The following is a 17,817-nucleotide window of genomic DNA, read 5'->3' as shown; positions in this document are numbered from 1 at the left end:
TTGATGCAAGTTATCTTTTATAATTGCATAGCAATTATATATTTCAGTAATCCAGGAATATAATCATGTGTTGATGGCTTTGGTTATGCTGACAAGGTTAGAAAGAATTAACTTGGCCGGGCACGGTGGCTCATGCCTGGACTCCTGGGACTTTGGGAGGCCATGGTGGGCGGATCACTTGAAGTCAGGAATTCAAAACTAGCCTGGCCAACATGGTGAAACCCCGTCTCTACTAAAAATACAAAAAAATTAGCCAGGTGTGGTGGCAGGCACCTGTAATCTCAGCTACTTGGGAGGCTGAGGCAGGAGAATCACGTGAACCCGGGAGGTGGAGGTTGCAGTGAGCTGAGATCGCACCACTGCACTCCAGCCTGGGCAACAGAGCAAGACTCGGTCTCAAAAAAAAAAAAAAAAAAAAAAAAAAAAAAATAGCTCAGTGATTATTGAGTTAATATGTGCATGGAGATGAACCATAAAGCTCTTTTTTTTTTTGTCAGTTTGGCTATTTTAAGTACAAGTAGTTTCTAGTTTACAGATATCAGAAAAGAATAAATCATGCGCATTTAAGAATTAAGGGAACCATTTTGGGGAAAAATGGGCCATTTATAGAGATTCTGTAGGGGTTTTTTGTTTTGTTTTTGCAGAGTCGGAATCTCACTATGTTGCTCAAACTCCTGGATTCAAGCGATCCTCCTGCCTTGGCCTCCCAAAGTGTTGAGATTACAGGCATGAGCCACTGCACCTGACCTCTGTGGGTTTTTTAAGGAGAAAAAAGGAAGGAATTATTAACAACAGCAGCAACAACTCTGCAAGGGGCAGAGTCTTGACTGCCACAGTAACCTGCCCACTCAGTGTCCCTCTCGCCTCAAAAGAACTTGTACTTTTCCCCTTTAGATTTTGTGAGCACCTTTTGAAAGTTCTGTTATTAGGGCTGTGTTGATATTAAGATACTTATTGTAAGTACAGATTATGTTTAGAAGGTTTAAGGGATACCATGTAGTAATAATGTAGGTTAATTCATTAAGATTGCTTTCCTTTTAGTACCTGACTGAGATCATCTATTCTAAATCACACTGTGCACATTTAATAGATAACTTGGGATTATAATGTGTTAGAATTGGAAGCACCAGACCTTTAGGTATAATTTTAGTCCCACCCCAGTTCCCATTTTTTCTTTTTTCTTTTTTCAGACAGTGTCTCACTCTGTCTCCCAGGCTGGAGTACAGTGGTGTGATCTCAGCTCACTGCAACCTCTACCTCCAGGGTTTAAGCAATTCTTGTGTCTTAGCCTCCCCAGTAGCTGGGATCACAGGCACCCACCACCTCGCCTGGCTAATTTTTATGTTTTTAATAGAGATGGAGTTTCACCATGTTGGCCAGGCTGGTCTCAAACTCCTGGCCTCAAGTGATCCGCCTGCCTCTGCCTCCCAAAGTGCTAAGATTACAGGCGTGAGCCACCATGCCTGGCCCCACTCTATCCTTTTATAGAGGAGGAGACGCTGGATTAAGAGGTGAAGAAGTGACTGAGATGGGACTGTGGGATCCTGCCTCCAGCCTGGGCAATCTGACATCCAGTGGAGTGTTCCACTATTTTGTCTATGCTGTGGTGGCCCCAGGGCAGTGGAATGTGGGTAGTGGTGCTGTAAGTGCCACACACAAACTTGACCTGTTTTAGAGTTTTGCTTAATGTGATCCTGAACTCAGAAAGGAAGGAAGAAATTCTGTCTTTTCCTCTCTGTACTTTGTAGTTCCTTGTTCATAGCACCCAAACCTTAGGCTGTATTGTGACACACACAATAACGTTTTGTCACTGCCGTGTGAACACATTATTTAAAGACATATGTGGTTTTAACCTGTGACCTTTGCTACCATTTACACATTATTTTGGTAGCAAGGAGGGGGAAAACAAGTTCAGAGCTACAACTAACCTACTTACACAGAAACTTTTGGCTGTCATTTTTGTTAGAGATCAGTTATATTCAGGAAAATGTGGGGAACCTGAAAGTTATTTATTCCAGTCTTTTGTCCTTTTCTCAGACATGGTAATCACTTAAGTGATCAACAGTCCTTTATCCTATAATTCCAAAATCCTAAAATTTCTGGAAAATCTTTTGGAATTAATCTGAACTGATGTGAGGCTGTTTATAGTCTCTATCTAATGCACTTAGCGTTTAAGTGTTCATAACTTGGGCTGGTGAAATATTAATTTGTTTGTTTTGGGGGTTTGATTACATCTCAGCCCCTGGAGGAGGTATTATGTAATATGTAGTGCAGCATCTTTCCGATTTCAAAAAAAAAATTCTGAATTCTGAAACATCTAGCCCCAAGGCTCTCAGTTAAGGAATTGTGTATCTGAGTAGATCTTTGAATTATGCTTTACAGTTTTGAAAGTGCTTTCATAACTTACTCTCTGTTTTTCCCAACAGCCTTGTGAGGTAGATAAGACAGGTGCATTTTGGGAAAGCTCAGCGCTAGGGTTGGAGCGTTCCTAAAATCATCTGGGTTGAAGGCAGCAGAGCTAGAGTAAGAAGCCCTGTTTACCCTGGTGAATCCTAATTCATGTCCCAAGCATCATGTCCTCTGTGACCCACATCCATCCCTCACCCAACTATGTGGACTTGACCTCTTTATCCTGTAGAGTCCCCCTAAGTCCTTATAGACATTTATCTTGGCACCTGTAACAGTATAGTTAACTTGATATTTGTATGTTGGCCTTTCCATTCCCAGTTATAAGCATATTGAGGTAAAGACTGGATATAGTTAATTTCTGTTCCTGGTACCTCTCATGGTGCCTGTGTGAAGCCAGACACTCAAAGGTGTGTGGAAGGAATGAGCTCAGAAGTATGGTTTTATGTTGCAGTGCTCCTTCCATGCCTTTGCTGCTGATTAAACATATTTATTCTTTCATTCCACATTTTCCTTTACAAAAGGAATAAAGGGTTTACATATTACCTACTTTCTTAAAGATGGAAGAATTGCAACCAACATGCAGTATAGCTCTGTGTTGGTAACGTAACAGTGGACTACATTTAATTGGAATTGTTTGTAAATTAATATTAATATCTTTAGGTTATCAATATATATTAAAGCTTCCAATAAGAACTTTAAGTGCTTTTCACTATACTCCTGATCACAGGATAGCAACTCAATGGTGATTTTTTATGCGGTTCCTCAGAAATTGCTCTAGGCAATTCACACAGCTAAGGCTGTGTAAGTGCAAAACAGTGAAAGAAAGGAGAGCCAACACAGTCTTCCTGAGAGTACTAACATAGCAAAAGATAAATGAATTCCAAATCTGTTACTGCCATCTATTTACATAATTTTTTTCTTGAAATAAACAGCTTTTTACTGGGTGGGAAATAATGTGTATTTTGTGCTGACAGGGTGAACTCTCATTGCCATGTCAAGCTTAATTTTCCCTTTTTTTCCACCCCCAGTCTTCATTTAGTTTCAGGGTGTAGCCCTTTGGGTCTCCCCACTCTTCTTGAGCAAACCTTTTGAGAGATTTCTGCTTGTACTTAGAAACTGTTTTTTGAGATAGTAAGGAAACGGTGGAGGTTGGCAGAGAAAAAAGAATATAGAATAGGGTTGAAGAGTGGTTGGAAAATGTCATGTAGTGCGTTTCATAGGAGCAGGGTTATGGTTTGTTCACTGCTTTATCTCAGAATGCTTGCCAAGTAGTAGGCATGCAGGAATTGCTGGTTAAATGGATAGTATTTTTGCCAGTTTTTGTTGTCATCATTGTTGTTTGTTTTTGTTTTGTTTCATTTTACCTTTTCTTGGACCATTGAAAGTTGCCTATCATTCCTGACTGTTTAAATATGTACCTTCTTGTATCATAAGACTGTTCTTTAAACTCTTTATGTAAACTTATTTTTGACTGTGTAGGGTGGCTTCCTCGTGTGAGACCAAGAGGAAAAACAGAGATCATGCTTTCTCGACATGGGGATACCCATGACCACTTCTACTATGATTCCTGTAAAAGTTCAAGAGAAGAAACAACACCCACACTAGAACTGGTCTCAAAGGATATAGCAAATCACCCTGCAGCATGTTATACAACTATTGCTCTTTTCCTTATTGGCCTTTAATTCTGGAAACCCTGGATTTACAAGTCACTACCTCTGCATTTGCCCTGAAAATGGTCTTCTCAAACTACTTTAGTTGTCTTCCTAAAGCACAGGTCAGATCATGTCATTCTCTTTCTTGAAATCTTGGAATTGGCACACCACAGCTTGTAGAGCAACAGATGCATTCCTTGGCATAACATTTAAAGCCCCTCACAAGTAGTCCTCAAGTGCCTTTCTAGCCTCATTTGCTGTGTGGTTCTTCTGCAGGAGACACATTCCAAGCACTCAGTGATACTGTCTTTTTGTGTTTGTGCTGTGCCCTAAGTCTGCAGTGACTTCCCTGTTCATTATTCCTTCTGTGTCTTTGTCCAGATTTTCTCCTTCTTAGGAGGACACCAGTCATTGGATTAGGGTGCCTACTAATTCAGTATGACCTCATCTTAACTTGATTTTATCTGCAGAGACCCTGTTTCCAAGCAAAGTCATATTCACAGGTATAGGAATTAGGACTTGAACATATCTTTTGGGGGGACACAATTTAAACTACAGTACATAGCTCTAGATATTTTAAAGAGAATTATGTTTTCTGTGTTTCAGATCCCTTGAACTCTAGTGCCTTTCATGTTTCAGGGAGGTAACTGAGACTTTGGTTCCTTGCTTTTCCACTCTTGATGAGTAGTTTCAGAAATAAGGCCTGGCTTCAAGTCTAACCAGGCAAATCCTGGCATCCTGGAATTTTAAAACTGAAAAGAGTCCATATAAGTCATTTTGCTTAAATTTTACAATAAGAAAAGGTAGACAAATCATCTTCTCTTACTGTGCCTGAAGGCATAAAGTGGACATAAATAATACCCTGATGCCAAGGACAGTGTTCATTCTTTATGTTCAGCAAAAACAGAGAAATGAAATAATTCAGATTAGAATAAGTTTCTCTGAAATGGTCAGCTATTTTAAGGCAAAAGCCCCAGGGCTTGTTTTCATACCCCTTTTGAATCATGCCCAGTGGCCCCAGTCATATGAAGAGATGTCCTCAGTAAAGCACCAGGAACTGTGGTCGGTGCTCTTGCAAGCTCCACAGTAACTGTTGGTTGAATGTAGGAGTGAATGTGAATATGAAGAGAATATGTGTGCCATGGAGCTACCAATAGCTCAAGGCCTGTGTATCAGGGATGGCAGGGAAAGGGGTTGGGAGTGTGCTGGGAATTTCCATAGATTATCTCTTTTAATCTTCACAACAGGACCTATAAGTACTCCTAGGGGAGACATTCCCAAAACTATAAAACTGGTGGGAAGCAGAGCTGAGATTGGATCCCAAGCCCGTCTCATTCTGAAGCACTAGTGACCTTTGTCCTGCCTGCCTCTGTTTCCTTTACCAAATTATGCAACTGTTTTTTCCTCTACTAATATTAAAATGTGAGTGTCTCACTGTACTTTGGGAGGCTGAGGCGGGCAGATTGCCTGAGCTCAGGAGTTTGAGACCAGCCTGGGCAACGCGGTAAAACCCTGTCTCTACAAAAAATACAAAGAAATTAGCCAGGCATGGTGGCGCATGCCTGTAGTCCCAGCTACTTTGGGGGCTGATGTGGGAGAATTGCTTGAGCAGGAGACTGAGGCTGCGGTGAGCCGAGATGGTGCCACTGCACTCCAGCCTGGGCAACAGAGCAAAACGCTATTTCCAAAAAAAAGAGATGTCAATGTCAAAATTATATTTATGTATTAAACCAAAAGTAGTATTCATATGGAAGAAGAACAGAGTTTTCCTCTTTTTTTTTGTTTTTTTTGAGATAGAGTCTCACTCTGTTGCCCAGGTTGCAATCTCAGCTCACAGCAGCCTCGACCTCCCGAGCTCAGGTGATTCTACCGTCTCAGCCTCCGTATTCCAGTAGCTGGGACTACAGGTGTGCACCACCATGCCCAGCTAACTTTTTGTATTTTTAGTAAATATGGGGTTTCACCCTGTTGCCCAGGCTGGCCTCGAACTCCTGGGCTCAAGTGATCAGCCGGCCTCGGCCTCCCAAATTGCTGAGATTACAGACGTGAGCCATTGTGTCTGACCATTTTGTTTTGTTTTGTTTTGTTTTGTTTTGTTTTGTTTTGTTTGTTTGTTTAAGAGATGGGATCTCACTCTGTCACCAAGACTGGAGTTGGAGTGCAGTGGTATGATCATGGCTTACTGAAGCCTTGAACTCCTGGGCTCGAGTGATCCTCCCGCCTCAGCTTCCTGAGTAGCTGGGACTACAGGTGTATACCATCACAACCAACTAATTTTTTAAAAAATTTTAAAGAGTCTGGGTCTTGCTATGTCATCCAGTCTTGTCTGGAATTCCCGGGCTCAAGAGATCTTTTTTGCTTCAGCAACCTAAGTAGCTGGGATTACAGGTACGAGCCACTGTGTCCATCACTTGTGTCTTATAAAATACTTTTAAAGCATTTGGATCAAAAAATGAGGCAATCTGAAATATATACTTTTCCCCTCTGTGTCTTTTTTTAAATTATTGAGTAAAAAAAATATTTTTAGTCTCCTGGATCAGTACAATTGTCCATGATTTTTATTTCCATCTTTTTTTCATTGAAAAATAACATGAAACATTTAATGAGGTGTTATGATCATTATTAAATTTTATCTCTTCTAAAGTAGCTGTTTTCAGTTTGATGTTTGAATACGTGTTATTCTTCAAAAATAAGGATTGAATGACTTGGTTATAAATTATAATGCTGTCTTGGCAAAATGTAATTATGAAGGCAAAATTGATTTAAAAGAAAATGAAAGTAAATTAAATCCGATTTTTTTTTACTTTTAACAAAATGAACGTATGTACTATGTTATAATAATATATAGCTTCAGAGCCTTTTTAATGACCTCATTTTATTTATTTATTTATTTATTTATTTAGAGATGGACTCTCTCTCTGTCGCCCAGGCTGGAGTGCAGTGGTGCGATCTCGGCTCACTGCAACCTCTGTCTCCTAGGTTCAAGTGATTCCCCTGCTTCAGCCTCCTGAATAGCTAGGATTGTGGGTGCCCACTAGTGCGCCTGGCTAATTTTTGTATTTTTAGTAGAGACAGGATTTCACCGTGTTGGCCGTGGTTGGCCAGGGTGGTCTTCAACTCCTGACCTCCAGTGTTCCGCCTGCCTTGGCCTATGTAATTTTAAAATTTAGTGGTCTGGGTCATAGTCATCAGACTGTGTTGGTTGTAAGTGACAGTGAACTAATTCCAGGAATAGTGCTTACTCAGGAACAGCTGGCTTCGGGTACTGCCAGGAATCTGTTTCATTCTATTGCTCACCTCTACTTTCCTCCACGCTGACTTTTGCTGACTTCATTTTCAGACAGGCCCTTACTTCATGATGGCAAAAATAGCCACCACCAACTCCAGGGTTACCATTTACAAGCTGAACACTGAGTTTTGGGGCTGGCTCACACAGCCAGCTTGGGTCATGTGGCCATGTCTCATTAGCCAGACCTGAAACATGGACTCCCTCTGGACTGCGAATAGAGGGAAAATGGTTTGAAAATAAACTTGCCATGTTGTTGTCAAGATTAGGAGGAAAGGATGCTGGGCATGATAGTTTAGGGCACAGCTTGTTGAAAGAAGGTACAACCAGAACTTTATATGTTTTGCTGCAGGGATTTAAGAAAACAAATCTGCTACCCAAAAAGAACATGTTCAGTATTAACTGCCTGAAAAAGGAGAAGACCAAAAATGCACAATTTGTGATTGAGTACCAGACACTGTATTAATTTTCTTTAAAAATCATAACACTAACAATCCTCTGAGGTAATTATTGCCATTTTGGAGCACTTACTGTGTGTCACTCTTTGTGTGAAGCACTTTACACATTTCATTTAATCCATAGGGCAGCTTTGTGAGGGCAGTCTTAATATTCTCATTGTACTGATGAAGAACTAGGAGGCCAGAGGCATTTGGATTTGAATCCAGATGTGTCTGATTTCATTTATACCATCTCCTAGTTTTACAGTTTGCTTCTGTTAGTCTGCCTGTGTGTCCATCTATCCTCCTCTGTCCCATCAGAGCTCCCCCTCAGCTTCTCTAAGCAAGGCCCCCTTTCATCTCTGGCACCTTTCCAGTCCATTGGGAAACCAGCTCAACTCTGTCCTCTGAGTATGCCACCAGTGTCTGTCCCTGTTCCCCCACCTCCGCTGCTGGAGCTCTAGCCTTCATTATGAAGGGCCGGAACTCTTATTATGAGTTCTGTTTGGCCTTCCTGCTTCCAGTCTTCATCTCTTCCACCCCCATTTTCCTTAATAGCCAGATTGAACTTTCAAAAAGTGCAGACCTGATCTTATCAAGCGTCTGTTTTCCTTGGCTTCTCATGGAGGGAGAGCATGATCCTGGCCCCTGCCTGCCGTCCTTTCCACCTCATGGCACTCACTCTCTGGCCTCTTTTCTTTTTCCTTCTCCAGTGTGGCAGTCTTACACCTTACCACGTCCTTCTCTGCTCCTACAGTGCACTTCATTTGTTTTACTTCTTCAGGTCTGTGTTTACATGTCACTTCAAGTCCTTAGGGACTTCTCTGTCCCTCTCCCCTACCTCTTCAATCTGGAAATCTGAAACTGTTTACTGCTCCTTTTTGTACTTTTCACAGTTTGTAGTGATACATTCAACTGTGATTATTTGCCTAATATTCCCCACTGAATCATGAACTCCGTAAGGGTAGGGACCAGGTCTGTCTGGTTAATTAACTGCTGAGTCTCTAGCAGCAACCACAGTGCCTGGAATATCACCGACACTCAAATATGTGTTGACTGGACTGATGAGTTAAAAACTGAGTATGACCAAAGCGGTGCACTTTTAAATGATTACCTTTTCTATAGTTCTCTCACTCTCATTTATTAAGAATGAACCTGTGTTTTCCTTGGAGCAGTTTTATCCCAGTTGCTTTTGGTTTGCTTAGAAACATGCTTCCTTTCTTGCTGACTGTAAATGCTAGCAATTCTGATGTTCTACAGTGATGCACTTGGTTTTTGAAACTCCTGGATGAGAGCTAGCCATAATCGGAGAAGATAATAAATTTTAGGGTATGTAATGCCTCTCAATTTGACCTGCGTGTGGGTAAGGGAAAGAAGAGAAGGCTCTACCGACTTGCTCCAAATGGTTCCCTGCCCAATAACACAGAAGCTTTAACACTCCTTTAACTCGGATATGCTGTCCCCAGAACCCAGGCATCCAAATTTAGCCGTCTCTGCATGTCCTTGTGATTTCTGACTGCCATCTGTGTCCAAATTGACTTTGGAAGGAGAAGCTTTCTCTTCAGTGATTTATTATTTAAAGCAGTCTTCTCAGCCCTTATGAAAACAGGCAATTTTCATATGGCCCACTGGAATCCGCATACAAGGCTGTCCCAGGCTCACTGGTGCCCCAGTTCTGAGGGGATCACTATCCCTGCAAGCTTGTGGCCTTTTGATGTGCATGCAGGCATGGTGACTGGGAAGCTTATCTGTCTGTGATCATCTCACGTGCTGCAGATGACATAACTTCTTTCTCCCTTTTTAATCCACAGTTGGTCATGTTCGGAGTTTGACCTGAATGAGATTCGCCTGATAGTTTACCAGGACTGTGACAGGAGAGGCAGACAAGTCTTGTTTGACTCTAAAGCTGTTCAAAAGATTGAGGAGGTGACAGCTCAGGTATGAAATGCTGATTTGCTTTCTCCTTCTCTCTTGTGCTTTTAACCACCCCTCTGATCAATCATTTATTAATCTATGATCTTCTCTTTGAGTTATATTATACAGTGCCATTAATGGTTCAGAAGAAACATAAGCAAGCATTGAGTCCTTTAATCAAAGCCCTACCTCCAGCAGGTATGAGTATGCTCACTACTAAACACAAGTGAAACTGTTAGCAAGTAATCATGGCAGGAGCTAAGCAGTGTACTATTAGTAGTACTAGAGGTAAATTTGCCGGTGAGTTGCAATCCAGTAAGATTTTGATGCCAAGTGAGTGCCCCAAATGTAATGGGAAAGCAGAACTCTAAAATTCATAAAATGATAAAAAGTGTTAGCGTGAAGATCATTCTGTCTAGTGTTTCTCATAGATAATAATAAGTAGCACTGGGTTAAACAAAATTAAACAGCTTTACTCACTTACGGGGCTTCCATATGCAAGCCTGCATGGTTATCTTCAAAAAGGATTGTTTTTCAAACCCTTCTGACCAGTGGAGCTTTTATTTATTTCCCTTTTTGTTTTGGTGGAGAGTTGGGTGGTGGTGGTGATGGTGGTGGTGGTTGTGGTGGTGGTGGTGGTAGTGGTGTAGGGTGGGTGACAAGGGATGGGTAGAGTGAGGACAGAGCAGCTCTTGATCCCTTGGAAGCAGAATGGGAATGGTAAATTAACATGTTTAAGGTGAGAAGACTCTGATCCTTTCTGGGTCTTTTTGGATATGAGACCAGGGTACTTGTAAATTCACTTTAGACCTTTCATTCTCTTTTCAGTATTTGTTCAGATGCCTACAAATTAAATAAATCCACTTGTATTCATTCTTTTTATGTTCAATAAGTTGCTACCCATACTGACCAAATACTGGCAGTTTGTAGACTGTGCAGCTAAGTAAATGAACAGTTTATAACGCAGTCTTTGTCTCTTCAGGGCCAAGGGGTTGTTTTCCTGCTTTTGATAAGGATCATTTCTGCAGGAAGGAAGTGTTTGGTTAAACACAGTTTAGCTGGGTGGATTCCACAATATTTTAAAGTGGAGTTCTGCCAGGTGGCTAATCATTACAGTAGTTGTTGGGCTTGTTAGGTAGGGGAAGGGGGTGGGGGAGGGGGGGGGGACCAAGAAATCTCTCAGGTGATTCACCGTAGGCTTTACTGGTTAGATTTGTAACAGAAATTTAGATGAGCCAGCACTTGACCCTTTGGTGGACAGGAGATGGTTTACCTCTTAATTTCCTGAATTATTTCCCATTTCTCTGAAGGCTTCACATGGATGGTCTAGTTGAACACCTATCACTGGGGCTGCTCATAGTGGTGGCAGGTAGAGGGGAAAGGAAACACAAGTTTTCAAAAGGAACTGGCATCTTCAGTGAACTAGAGCAGTAGTAATGCTGGAATCTGGAAACATAGGCTTTCTTAGAAGCATTCATCTAACCAAAAAGGCATCTGAGGTTCAGGAGGTTTGTAGCTTGCCCAAGGCTACAAAAGAATCCAGTCGGTGCTCCATTCACTATACCAGGTGCTGTCTCCACTTATAGACTGTTCAGCATTATACTCCAGCCAAAGGGTCTAGCAGTCTGAGGCAGGTGGCACTTCGTGTCACTTAGGCCCTCTGAGGGGCTGTGTTTCTGGCCTAAGTGATATTAAGTAGCAGCTGTATCTTTAGCGTGTTGAGGGAGTGCTGGGTGCTCAGGAGTAATCAAGTACCACTTTGAATGCCATCATTGCTGTAGTGACAATTGTGGTCCAGCACATTTTGTGTTTTCCTTACATTCTTTTCCCATTTTCAGTCCCCACCGCCCCAGCCTCCCTTGGCAAGCACAAAACGTCATGAGTTTGTATCAAGCACATGACTGCAGGCATTTGCATTAGACCACCAGTGTGACTGTCACATTGGAGATTAGATAAGCTGCAATTGCATTCATGTTTTTTTCCAAGCAAAAGCTGCACAAGGAAAAAAAGAAAGGCAAAGAAGACTCAGAATAGAAACAACTTATCATAGAGGGTGCAGGAAGCTTCTGTAGGGAGTAATATGTTTGGGGGGAGATAAATATTAATAAAGGTTTATCCTTATACCTTTGTCACTGTGATAAAAATTAGTGGTGAACTCTATTTGGGGAATGTATAGTAGAGAATCCTCTGTTGTCCTTAACCTTTGAAGACCATATTTCCATCACGTGCTATGTAATTCACAGTAGCTCCTGTTTCAGGATTTTGGTTTCATCCCTTACAAATTCAGCCTCATGATTTTCCTTCCTGCTACCTTTAAAGGAGTACTAGAGGAGGTGTGTCATTAAAAACACAAGCGGGCCGGGTGCGGTGGCTCACGCCTGTAATCCCAGCACTTTGGGAGGCCAAGGCGGGCAGATCACGAGGTCAAGAGATCAAACCATCCTGGCCAACGTGGTGAAATCCCGTCTCTACTAAAAATACAAAAAAATTAGCTGGGCGTGATGGCACGTGCCTGTAGTCCCAGCTACTTGGAGGCTGAGGCAGGAGAATTGCTTGAACCTGGGAGGCAGGGGTTGCAGTGAGCCAAGATCACGCCACTGCACTCCAACCTGGCAACAGGATGAGACTCCATCTCACAAACAAACAAACAAAAAACCCTACAAGCCAGTCTGCCCAACTTAATAGTTTTGTTTTATTAGTTCTATTTGCTTAGTAAAAGTTTAGATTTGAAGCCTCATCTTTCTCCTCATCAATTTAATGGATTATGATTCTACATAGTACTAAAAAGCTAATAACCAAAACTCTAATAACAAAAAGAGATCAATTATATGAATTGAAGTGTAAATAATAGTTAAATTATTAAAAGAAGATAAAGTCTTAATACATAACCTACCTCCTTTTGTCTAGAACCATTCTTCAGCATTCTGCCTTCCTAAACCATGTTTTTGTCATTACTGGGGGGGAAAAAAAACCTGCTGTTTTTTAATGCACCTTAGGCACCAGAATGCTTTTAAAAAGGAATTCCCAATGAAGAACTGTTGACGAACCTGATATACTTCGTAATATTTTACCTTGCCTGTCTCTCTTAACCTAGAAAACAGAGGATGTTCCTATTAAAATATCAGCCAAGTGCTGCCAGGGAAGCAGCAGTGTCAGCAGCGTGAGCAGCAGTAGCAGCAGCAGCATCTCTTTCCACAGTTCTTCTGGGGGATCTTCACACCATGCTAAGGAACAGCTTCCAAAGTACCAGGTACAACCATCCCTTCTGTGGGAATGGCCCCTGGGGTTAAAGTTATTTACTGTAATTTCTTCTCGGGAATAATGCCGCTCGAGGGCTCTACTTCAGGAATATGAGGACAAGTATTCAACACAGTACTCTTAAATGTTTCACATCAATGTTGTTTTTGCTCTTTGGCTTTTATCTCCAATAAAAACTGTAATCAAGCAGAGGTGATACAGCCTACTATGTACTAGATGAGAAATATTGCCAGTCAGGTAAATTACCTTGCTTTGTTTCCTTTGCTGTCTGATCCAGAATAATAAACATGTACTCTCCAGTTCTGTTGTAAGAATTCCTAAGGATTCTGGGAATGTATATGGGCATCCTAAGAAAATAGAACATGCCAGTAAAAGGAAGAAAGACTTGTATGGGAACAGAAAGAAACACACTGTGTGTGTGTGTGTGTGTGTGTGTGTGTGTGTGTGTGTGTGTGTGTGTGTGTGTAAGGATAGGGGTTGAGGTTTTTGAGAAATATTAGCTAACAAGATAAAAAGGAAGAAATGTTTTATAAATATTGAATGGCAAAAGGATATTAATTGATAGGGAATATATTGAACTTTTTCTTAAACCCATGTAGAATCTTTTCTACTATTTTTCTGGAAAAACAACACTAGGGAAATTACCAGAAAATGGGTCTAGAGGATTTTATTAATTTCATAGTCAGGATTTGTGCCATGCATTTGCCCTTTTTGAGACACAGTGCTCCTGGGTCTCACAGCCGTCTGCAGTTTAAAAAGTATACAGTAGAATTTTCAGCAGGTTGAGAATCACAGTTGGCATGTGGCCCTTGTACCCCAAGAAAAAGGAGATTATAAGTGAAGGAGGTGGGTTGAAGTTAGTAATAAAGAATGTGAAAACCAGTTGGTTTCTGTCTGCATATAGTGGGAAGAAGTTGGTATGAGCTATAACGTGAGAGAGGAACCTAGCTGAGCAGGGCTGATAGATTTATCTTTCTCTTTCTGCCTCTGCAACCATGTATAAGTAAGTGTGTATTTGTGTGTCAGTGTATGTATGCTTGTGTGTCTATATGTGTGTATGTATTTGAAATTTAAAAAAAAAAGATTCGGAAGAGTATGTTAAGAGTGATTCCCAGGTTTTTCCTTGGGTGGAAAGCACAGTGACAGAGAATCTAGTTGGTAGATCGGGGTGCAGAACCACAGTTGCTTTGGTGGCACGTCGGTTTGCTCGGCATTCATACCTATCCTGTTCATCAGTGTGTCACCAGCACTTAGTATAGGTGCTCAGAATTCTACATCCCAAGACACTCATTCAGATGTCACTAGGTGAATGAATGTATTGGGGTATACGATTCTAGAGCTCCAGGAGAGCTCCTGGTCCAGAGACAAAGATGTAGGAGGTATTCTATGTAAATAATAATCAAAATCAAAAGAATGGTTGAAAAAGCAGGCAGTTAGTAGGGTTGACCTCCAGGCAAAACCATAGTAAGGGATGATCTAAGAAAGAAGAGATTCAAAATGGAGAGTCATGAACAGAATCAAATATATTGAGAGAAGTTTAATAAAGCAAACTGGAAAGGGTCCATTGGATTTGACCAAGAGGGAGGAGGTCATCATTGGAGCAGTTGGACTAGTTTGAGCTAAGAGGTGAAGTCAGGCTGCAGTAGATTAACAAGCCAGTGAGAGTAAAGGAAGAGGAGGCAGGCAGTCCACTCTGGATGGTAAAAGGCATGAGAGAGACTGGTCAGAAGCTAGAGGGATCAAATGTTTTTGAAATACTTTTGTAAAACTTTAGAGTTATCAGACCATTGGTTGCTGAATAATACTGAACTATATTTTTTTTCAGGATGTTTTCTTAGTACCAAGAGAAGAGTTAACGGTTATTTTCATAATTGAACCTTTCCATTTAGAGTTTATAAATGGAGATAATAGTAATCTTTGTTTCTCATAATAAAAATAAAAATGAACTCTGATAAAACACTTGGATCCTATGTGATGATGTCGTGTATAGAGAAGAAATCACAAACATGCGTAATACTTTGGGGGAAAAATAGGCAATTGCCATTATAAGTTAAGATTGTAAGGTGACCACTTGAAGCTTTGAGAAATAGTTTTAATCACCAATGACACTAATGAGATTAATAAACATTATTTTCTGTTGCATTGCACGTCATGTTCCATGTACTAACTTTGATTTTGTTTTCTTGCATGTAGTACACACGACCAGCTTCCGATGTCAACATGTTGGGGGAAATGATGTTTGGCTCAGTTGCCATGAGTTACAAAGGCTCCACCTTAAAGATACACTACATACGGTGAGTCTGGGCTTCCTTTTCTACCAGTTTTGAGAAATAGGATGGTGGTATTGACTCCTTAACTCATAAATGTATTTTTCGTCTCTCCTTTCCCCCGCTCCCCAGTTCTCCTCCACAACTGATGATTAGTAAAGTCTTCTCTGCTAGAATGGGCAGCTTCTGTGGAAGTACAAATAAGTAAGTGCAGGATTTTGCATTCCCCACCCCCATTTTTTAAAGTGTGTATTTCTAGATAGAATAATTCTTTAAGGGCCATAAGGCATTTTGAAATGAGAAGCAGAATGAGTCCAAATTAACAAAGGGGTTTTAAAAGTGGCTACTGTCCTATCAACAGTGAGTGGGAAAAGGCCTTTGACTTCATTAGGTGGCTAAAGACAAATGGCTGTCTTTATATGTTTTGAGTCCCCATCTGTTACCCAGTCACCAATTTTTAATTTCCTGGGAAATCAAAAATAAAGAACAAAAGGGAAGGGGCTACATTATTCTGAAATATCTAAGAACTTAAGCTCATTTTGGCATATGCATTCATGTATTTTGAACTTTCAAGCAGAACTATTTCATATACTTCCATTTTTAAATAAAACAACAAAACACCAGTTGTACTTTGATAAATTTGAAAAGGGCTTGTTATAAATTAAATGACATTCTTAGGGGTCAAGTGAAAGCTGTTTTTTCTTATCCTGGGAAATTAAAAATATTTCTCTATATATTTGAATACCATTGAGTGAGTCTTGGCTTACTCTTCAACAAAACAGTTTGAACATTTAACATTGGACTGTCATGACTTAAGCCAATATGATAATTGTTATTTATTTCTTACGAGATTTGTTTCTAACAGACCCTTGGGATTACCTGAACATTTATTGCATTAATTCCCTTACATGCAGATTTAAGTAAAAATTATTTTGGCTTCATTATGCTGCATTATTCTCAAAGTCTTTTTGTCATTGTTGTTTTTGTCAGCTCTACACACAGCATAAGTCTTTAGTTTAATTGTTAATAAGTACAATAAATTAATAAAATCTGCTTCCCTCATATTTTTATGAGTAATTCTTTTTGAAAGTTGTGAAATGAAACTCCTATAAGAATTATAATTTGTTATATTTTATTCCTGAAAAAAGTTGCTGAATTGCTTATTGATGTTAACCAAGAGTAAAAATTAATTTCGTTTTGAGAGTTTATGTAAAATACTTGAAACGAATGGCAACATGTTATCTGTCAGTTGCTAAAGCAAAATGTAGAAATAAATAACAGTATCTCAGGTGTCAGTCACTGAAGCAAAATTTAGAGTTTGGTGTCTTATTATATAACATGAAATTGTTAGAAGTATAGTTGTTTAGTTACATGGGTTGAGCTACATCCAAAATAGCTTTTGTTTTCTTCCAACAAATTCACCTGAAGTTGCAAGTTTAATTCCCTTTGGTAGATGTGAGACTTTGTTTATAAGGAAAAGTATTGAGTGACTGATCAGTTGTTGTCTACATTTGCAAGTCTATTTATTAGAAAACAGCTTTAGTAACTTCTTGACATTTGTGTCCTCTTTCTCCTTTTCCTTCCCTCTCCGGATATAGCTTGCAAGACAGCTTTGAGTACATCAACCAAGATCCTAATTTGGGAAAACTGAACACAAATCAGAATAGTTTGGGTCCTTGTCGTACTGGAAGTAACCTAGGTAAAATCAGACACACAAACAAATTCTTTCTTTCTGAATACACTATTGTGGGTGTGTGTTTTGCTTTATTTGAGTTTGTTGTGGGTTTTTTTTTTTTTTTTTTTGGCGTTATCTTTAATCTGTGTTTATTTTTTTTGTGTGTGTACTTTGTTTGCCCTCTTCTATGTGTTTCCATCTCTAGGTCTGCTGCAAGCATGCAGCAGCAAACTGCTGCAGGGGGTAGCTGAAGGAGGACCTCTCCGGCTCACCCGGAGTGCTTCTTTCTTTGCAGGTTTGTGTGGAATGCTGAGTACAGTGTGACCCACACATATTAATAAATCCTGTGCAGGTTCTTAGGAAAAATCCTACTTGTGCCTCTCTAGAAATCCAAGGGGCTCTTGTGATCACAGATATCGGTTTCAAATGCGGCCAAATCCATGGTGTATCGAAAATTCTGCCAATGAACCTCTTGTAAATGTCTTCGCTAATACTCTAGTATAAGCTGATTTTGATCTGAAATGAGCCCTTAGTATTTCGAAGAGGATTGTTTTTTCCTGTTTTTCTGGGCCTCTTCTGCTACTATGAACTGTTTCCCTTTGCCTTGGTGTCTTTTATCCATTTATTCAACTGCATCCTTACCTGCACGGAGTTTCATTAAAAGTCACTCTAATAAGAGCATGGAAGACTTCTCTCTCTCTCTCTCTCTCTCTCTCTCTCTCTCTCTCTCTCTCTCTCTCTCTCTCACTCTCTCACTCTCTCTCTCACTCTCTCACTCTCTCCCTCTCCCTCTCCCTCTCCCTCTCCCTCTCCCTCTCCCTCTCCCTCTCTCATTTAAGTAGTGTAAATACAATTTCTAGGTTATTTACAGGTATAGTCATCTTGGTGTCTCTGAGTTTTAACTTGTCTTACCATGATT

The 17,817-nt window shown here is 40.4% G+C and overlaps 1 protein-coding gene across 5 annotated transcripts in view; it reads left to right on the top strand.

Moving 5' to 3' along the window:
- FNIP2 (folliculin interacting protein 2) overlaps window positions 1-17,817 on the top strand; it is a 138,145-nt gene that overhangs the window by 48,719 nt on the left and 71,609 nt on the right. For 2 of the 5 annotated variants that reach the window (XM_050790938.1, XM_050790937.1), the window contains exons 2-7: window positions 9,596-9,722; window positions 12,793-12,948; window positions 15,150-15,250; window positions 15,356-15,427; window positions 16,822-16,922; window positions 17,104-17,193. In XM_050790938.1, coding sequence (XP_050646895.1) covers window positions 9,596-9,722; window positions 12,793-12,948; window positions 15,150-15,250; window positions 15,356-15,427; window positions 16,822-16,922; window positions 17,104-17,193 — 647 coding nt within the window. Of the gene's footprint in view, window positions 1-7,699; window positions 7,851-9,595; window positions 9,723-12,792; window positions 12,949-15,149; window positions 15,251-15,355; window positions 15,428-16,821; window positions 16,923-17,103; window positions 17,194-17,817 lie in introns of all 5 variants that reach the window. The other 3 variants (XM_050790940.1, XM_050790939.1, XM_050790941.1) reach the window with 2 other exon arrangements.

This window comes from Macaca thibetana, chromosome 5 (genome assembly GCF_024542745.1).
Source record: "Macaca thibetana thibetana isolate TM-01 chromosome 5, ASM2454274v1, whole genome shotgun sequence".
Taxonomy (NCBI): Eukaryota; Metazoa; Chordata; class Mammalia; order Primates; family Cercopithecidae; genus Macaca; species Macaca thibetana.
The sequence above is the reverse complement of the archived record's forward strand: the minus strand, read 5'-3'. Positions and strand labels throughout refer to the sequence as shown.